The sequence below is a fragment of the Ictalurus furcatus genome, chromosome 1 (assembly GCF_023375685.1).
Source record: "Ictalurus furcatus strain D&B chromosome 1, Billie_1.0, whole genome shotgun sequence".
Lineage (NCBI taxonomy): Eukaryota > Metazoa > Chordata > Actinopteri > Siluriformes > Ictaluridae > Ictalurus > Ictalurus furcatus.
In genome coordinates this window covers 22,835,190-22,842,320 of record NC_071255.1, presented here as the reverse complement: position 1 = coordinate 22,842,320, position 7,131 = coordinate 22,835,190, and the positions used below count along the sequence as shown (strand labels likewise).

The window sequence follows — 7,131 nt, the reverse complement described above, 5'->3', positions numbered from 1 at the left end:
CAGGAACCCTAGACATCTTTCTTCTGGTGTTTTTCAGGGTCAGTAGAAACGTCTCTTTAGTGTCCTAAGTTATTGTAACTGTGACCTTAATTGCCTACCACCTGTAAATTGTCTGTGTCTTAAGGACTGTTCCACAGGTGCATGTGCAATAATTGTGTATGGTTCAATGAACAAGCATGAAAAATATTGTTTAAACCCTTTCTGATAAAGATCTGTAAAGCTTATTTGGATTTTACAAAATTATCTTTAAAATACAGTCTCCTGAAAAATGGATTTTTTAATTTTTTTTTGTTATTTTTTTTTTTGCTGAGTGATTTCAAAAACAAAATGACTAATAAAATGAAATTCTACTAAACAAAATCCTCTGTTCATTTGTTGGGGTTATTATACTGACAGCAAGTTCTGGGTCAGCACTTACCTTTATTAAGCTAAAAAGTTTGCATACCTGTTAACCTGCTAATTTATTTAAATATGCCTCAGGAAAACAGTAAACTCGTTTACTTTAAGTGTAAGAAATTAAAAGCTCGAACAGAACAATGCTCCATGCTTAAAAATCCTTCTTGTTCTTATTCTGAAGAAAACAGAGAGAGGTGATCAGAAAATCTAAAACATTTATTGATCAATTTAATCAAGTAGCAAAATAAGCTAGGGAAAAAAACTCACATGGCAAAGAAAGTCTACCAGTTTAACCAGCTCTGTGTGTATTGAGTGCTGGTAGTTGGTAAATTCAAACTGGAGTTTTCAGCAGGTAGTGTAATGTGTTCACACAGCCTACTGCACAGGTCCTGCAGTCACCCCTATCCTACACATTGTAGTGTTTCCCATGCTCACAACACACCTGGGTCAACTAAGCTAATTAACGGCGCTTCCTGAGTTAATGTTGGTGTGTTAGAGTAGGGGAAACATTCAAACGCACAGGAAAAAGACGCATCAATACCATGTTTTGGGAACCTGTGGCTTAATTCAAGTGACTGGCAGCCTCATAATCTACAATTCTTTCCTCCACCACCAGATGGCGGTGAAAGTACCGACAAAACGGAACTAACGTCCTGCTTTGGGAGAGGAGGAGGAGGGACCGTTTTGCCGACGTACACGACATAACCGGAAGTGTGCGGGAAGGTCTTTTAGTATGTTGCACTTATAACGTAAGTTTTTTTGTGCTATAGTGGATATGAGCTCAATTTAAGATCGAGGTTGTTGTTCGTGACCAGTTGTTGTTCGTGATGGATAACAAGAGAAGAGACAAAAAGTCTCCTGTTCGCGATGGCAAGATAAAAATTAAACAGGAAAAAGTAAGTCCTGCTAGGCCTCAGAGATCGCGCCGCTCGAGTTCGGGCTCAAACCGCAGCAGTACGAGTCCTCCGCCGAGGAGACGGGAGCACAGGTGCGTGACCTGGTTCAGATTTACACTTGTTCTGAAGTCCTACTTTTTTGCGAATTAATATGTGAAGGCGGTCTCCACAGTCACAGCAGCTAGAGCAGTTTTGGTACTAGTAGCAACAAGCATGACGTGAATTGTGGTGGTGGTTGTTGTTGTTGTTGGTGTTGTTTATAGATCGCCCTTCAGGGAGAAAGACAGATCCCCTGGAAGAAGAGACCGCTTGTCGGGTCGACACGAGGTCAGATCAGCCCGAGACAGGAGGAGTCGGAGTCCACACCATGGAGCTGATAATAAGATAAAGCGGGTCATTCAAACTACAATTCATTTAATATATTGTACTCCGTTATTATACACGGTGTCCCAAAAGTCTCCATACATCGGGGAAATTAACACACTTTTAGCAAAATTTCATTTTTGCTTTATTTCAAAAATGTTTGATTTGTAAACATTTCTTTGTAAACACACAGAGTCGTCTTTCCCATCTTGCGACAGCTTCCTGGCCATGAGAATGATCTCAATAATTTCTTCTTAAATGCTATCTGGAAAAAAGAATTAATACTATAAACCAAGTAGGAGAAATTTTGAAGGCGTTTTGCAAATGGAGACTTTTGGGACGCCTTGTATATTGTCACAGTACTGCGTGTTTGAAGCATTTAACATGGACAAGATCTAAAAGATTTCTTCCACTTCTGGAATTGCCCCTGTTTCTCTGTAATGACCGTCCTTGTGTTTCTGAACTGCCTCATTAACTAACTCATTGGGCCGTTTACTAATGTTTACAGGAAAAAGAGGAGCGTAATGAAAGGGGAAATAACTTGGATGAGCGACGCGTGAAAAGGGAAGAACAGCGGCATCCCCAACGAGAACGTGAAAGAGGCCAGGAGCGGCACAGAGAGCGGGATGCACAACAGTACCAGCAGCAGCAAGGAGAAAGGGAGCAGCACAACGAGCGTCGGCGAGAAAACCGTCAGAGGCAGGAGGCAAGAGATGGAAATGAGCCACATGCCTTTGCTGGTGGAGAGGAAGAGGAGGAGGCCCCTGCTGCTGAGAAAGAGAAGCCCAGCTTTGAACTCTCAGGTGCTCTGGTGGAAGACACCAACACGTTCAGAGGGGTGGTTATCAAGTATAACGAGCCTCCTGAGGCCAGAATCCCTAAAAGGAGATGGCGATTGTACCCCTTCAAAAATGACGAGCCACTTCCGGTGATGTACATCCACAGGCAGAGCGCTTATCTGCTTGGAAGGCAAAGGAAGATAGCAGACATACCTATTGATCACCCGTCCTGTTCCAAACAGCATGCTGTATTCCAGTACAGGTGAGGAAAAACAAATATATTGTACGTGTGATGTTTGTTTAACTAGAACAGTTCACTGATATCCACAACATCAGCATGAACTTTTTTTTTTTTTTTTTTTTTACCATATTTATTACGTGACATAAATAGCCATATACAGACAGCTCCAGAATTATTGGCATCCTTGGTAAAGAGGGAAGTTTATGGAAAAAAATCTTTGTACTTTATTAACTGAAAATATGAAAGAAATCAAGCCTACACTTGAACTAAATTCATTATTTAAATTAAAACAAAACAACCCTTGTCATATTTATTGATGCCCCTGCATTTAGTACTTTGTGCAACCTGCTATTGCCAACATAACAGCACAGAGAAAGTACAGAGCAGTTTATCTGATAAGGACATTTTCAGACTCATGTCCACTGTGTTAACACTGATCCATTTTTATAGCCATTCCCTGATTTTATGAAGGTGTAAACACTTTTTTTGTCTTGTTTGTTTTGCGTGTTCTTTCATCTTTCCCATGCTGATGAATAACTAAGGGTAATCAGATTCTTTGTCACCTTGCGTGTTCCCTAAGTGAAACGGAAGTCAGGAATGAATAGTTAAGAGTTCCTAAACACTCACATAACCGTATAGTAAAGAAGTAAATGGAAACATGCTTTAGCTACATTTTGTAAGAATTTCATAACTGTGATATGTGATTTTGTTACACTTTTCATTTCGTTTTCATATAATATTGGTCTGGAAATTGGTTTTAAATGTTTAAATATTGTGGGTAAACTTGCAGACAGCTTTCTATTTCTTTTTTTGTATTTTTTTTATTTACTTTATTTTATTTTTACTTTATTTTAGTTTTGTACACCCAGACATGTTAGTTTGAATTTTACATCAAGCATGATTTTACCTTTGCATACAAGAATAAGTGAATAAGTGTAAGTGTATATTATAACTGTAAGTGAATTTCCCTGTTTCTAGCTTTCCCCCAAACAGTTCACTGCAGCAAAAGTAAAGCAAATGGTGGCACAGGAGGTCACAGGAGTGCATTTGTTTAATTCAATCGCTAATTTTTTGACCAATTATTTGTTAAGCCCATTAAAAGCGTAGTATTTTGCCATTTTGGGCTTGGCCCATTTTGTTCACCCAGGACTACATTTTTTCCTAACCATTTTATCAAGGGTGTCAATCGGTCTGGAGCTGAGTGTAACTGTCTACAACTATATGTAAAATCAGACCTTAGTGCCTGTCAAATTATTGAATTTGACCAGAGAACTGACACACGGGTAACTCGCAGAGAACTGACACACGGGTAACACACAGAGAACTGACACACAGGTAACTCACCGAGAACTAACACATGGGTGACTATATAGACAGGTCTTTATCTCTGAATGTATAAATCGGTTAAGGAGAAATGACAAGTTCTCTAAAAATAACCGCTGTGCTAATAACAGTGCATTTAATCAGTTACTTTAAACTGCACCATTGTTTATAGCCATTTATTTGTGCACTTGAATTCTGTGTTTGTCATCTTCAGATTAGTGGAGTTCACACGAGCAGACGGCACCACAGGCAGGAGAGTGAAGCCCTACATTATTGACCTCGGTTCAGGTAACGGCACGTACCTAAACAACCAGCGTATAGACCCACAGCGCTACTATGAACTCAAAGAGAAGGACGTGCTGAAGTTTGGCTTCAGTAGCCGCGAGTACGTGCTCCTGCATGAGTCTTCGGACACAGCAGAGGTCGACGCTAAGAAGGACGAGGATGAAGAGGATGAAGGCCTTGAGGAATAGTCACTGCTCAGTTTACCAAAGTACTTTTGTTTTAATATACTTTTACAAATAGCTCTGACTGTACAGTCTTGATCGCTGTGATGGACCCAGATGTTGATCGGCTTTTTGGTTTTGATGTGACCATTATTTTGTGAATGTGGTTTATCAAAAAATACACTGATGGGCGTTGGTCTGACTGCTTTCTGTGTATAAATCTATTCTCAGGTGGACAGCATAAGTGTCGTATCAGATGGCTTTGTGTTGTCTGGTACTGCCCAGTGTAGTCCCTTTATCCCAAGTGCTCAATGCCAGAACAAAATATATATATATTTTTTTTTTTGGATAATTTGTTGTCAATGAACGTCTAGATTCTGTAAATATCCTGGAGGTCATCATTGTTTGTGTTAGTTTGTCATTATTGATATTTTGACTTTTGATTTTGATTATTATTGACATTATTGATGTCATTAATGATAATGAAAATGGCTATTTCTCGTTTGTAGACATTCTCTTACTTTTTTTGCTAAACGTTTCTTAATAGTCTCATTGTTCTACTCCAAGGTAATTAATTTTTTTTAAATTTTGAGTTTCATTATATTCTGTATGTGTTTTTAGATGTTTTGTATTGTAAAATAAAATGGAAAAGAATGGGGGTTTGGTTTTTTTTGCTTTATTTCCTTGTGTTGTCCAAAGACAAATGAGTCTACAGAGGTTCCAACTTCTATGTTTTAGCTGTAGCATTTGATGTTTGATTGACCCCTTGCTACAGAGATCCCGAAGTGACCTGAATACTACACTTTTTTATTTGTTTATTTATGTATTTATTTTATTATAAAGCAGTGGTTTGATAAACGTGTGAAATTCTCCTGACCAAAGAGCCAGTTAATGAAGGGGGAAGGGGTGCCAGGCATATGAAAGACACATTTGTTTCTGGTAGTGGTTACTTCCACTTTGCCCTTACTTTATCTTGGTGAATTTTGATCTGGGAATTTATGAAACTCGATTTTGTGAGTCAATAGACAACAAGAAGCCAACTGTGGCCGCTATGGTTGGTGAAAAATGCAGCTGTGGTCACAGTGAACTTTTGCCTTCTATATTTTTTACTGTTGCTCAGGGCACAGCTGGGGGGAAATGTTACCACTACATTGTTTCCAAAATCTCTCTCTCACACACACACACACACACACACACACACACACACACACACACACCAGAGCCAAAATATTGTTGATGTGTGTAACTTAATATCATGGCCTCAGTGTACATGCTAAAAAAATTTTATATATCATATGGGGTTTAGGTGGTAGAATTTCTACTGGGATTTTCCAGTAATCAATGCTGGCACCTCTGTATTATGATTTTGTAACAGTATACTGTATGCCTTTGAGGAGAGAGGAAATGATTTGCAGCTTATAATTGAAAAACTACATTTTAGCTACACAGTATTGCACAGGGTCTACACAGTTCTGTATTAAAGCAGGTACACAGTAGACTTCTTTTAATACCCTGACATGACCACTACCTCATGCACTGTATTATTAAGACTTATTTCAATAATTATTAAGATATTTAGCATATCATAGGGATGCATTCATCCCATTTTTAGAATTAGGATGCAATACTGATGTCAGATACAGAGCCCTGAGTATCTGTAAATACCCAATTCTGATCCAACATTGACATTCCCAACATTGAAGTCATTATTGTTTGAGTCCTGAACCTACCAGTTTGTTGTCACTGTGAAGGTCATTGGACAAGTAATTCACTTACTCTTTGGGATTTTTACCAGTGATCTTTTTTAAGCATATTTTTATGGCATTGTTACAGAAAAGTATTCATAATAGTATTTTTTTTTTTTAAATCCTGGACAAACACAAGATTTCACCATCTTATAATGTTTACACTTCAGAATTCTAAATAACAAATTACAAAGAGGGGGTGCATGGTGGCTTAGTGGTTAGCACGTTCTCCTCACACCTCCAGGATTGGGGGTTCGATTCCCACTATGGCCCTGTTTGTGTGGAGTTTGCATGTTCTCCCCATGCTGTGGGGGTTTGTTCCAGGTACTCCAGTTTCCTCCCCCAGTCCAAAGACATGCATGGTAGGCTGATTGGCATGTCCAAAGTGTCTGTTGTGTGAATGTGTATGTGAGTGTGCCCTGTGATGGATTGACATCCTGTCCACCCTGCCTTGTGCCCAATACTCCCTGGGATAGGCTCCAGGTTTCCCTGTGACCCTGAAGGAAGGATAAGTGGTAGAAGGTGGATGGATGGAAATTACAAAGAGCATATTGTTTCCCCTAAGAGGACATTTTGTTTTTAATAATAAGGAATATAAACAAATGATTGAGCTATATGTAAACAGATAAACTTTTCAATTTGGCACAGTGAGAAAGAGGCATGTGTCCTTTCATTACAGTTATATTTCTATTATCCACTCAATACAGATATTTTCACTGGATTAGTTAACCCTTCTAAAATGACGTTGGCTCTTGGATATTCATTGTGACAAGAAAGTTTACAGAAATGAACGTTATTCAGCAGAACATTTAACACACTACAGGCATCTTGAATATTATATACAATCATGGGCTGTTGTATTAGCTATTCTTTACATATTGGTTTACTTTTTAGGTGTATAATTATGCTCTGACATCTGACATTCTCTCTACCCCATTTATC

General features: G+C 38.7%; 1 protein-coding gene across 1 annotated transcript; it reads left to right on the top strand.

Moving 5' to 3' along the window:
- Positions 1 to 1,079: 1,079 nt before the first annotated feature.
- Positions 1,080 to 5,102, top strand: snip1 (Smad nuclear interacting protein). The gene is made up of 4 exons (XM_053632936.1): positions 1,080 to 1,384; positions 1,556 to 1,685; positions 2,164 to 2,696; positions 4,213 to 5,102. The coding sequence occupies exons 1-4, from the start codon at positions 1,224 to 1,226 to the stop codon at positions 4,469 to 4,471; spliced, it is 1,083 nt and encodes a 360-aa protein (XP_053488911.1). The 5' UTR covers positions 1,080 to 1,223; the 3' UTR covers positions 4,472 to 5,102.
- The last annotated feature ends 2,029 nt before the right edge of the window (positions 5,103 to 7,131 follow it).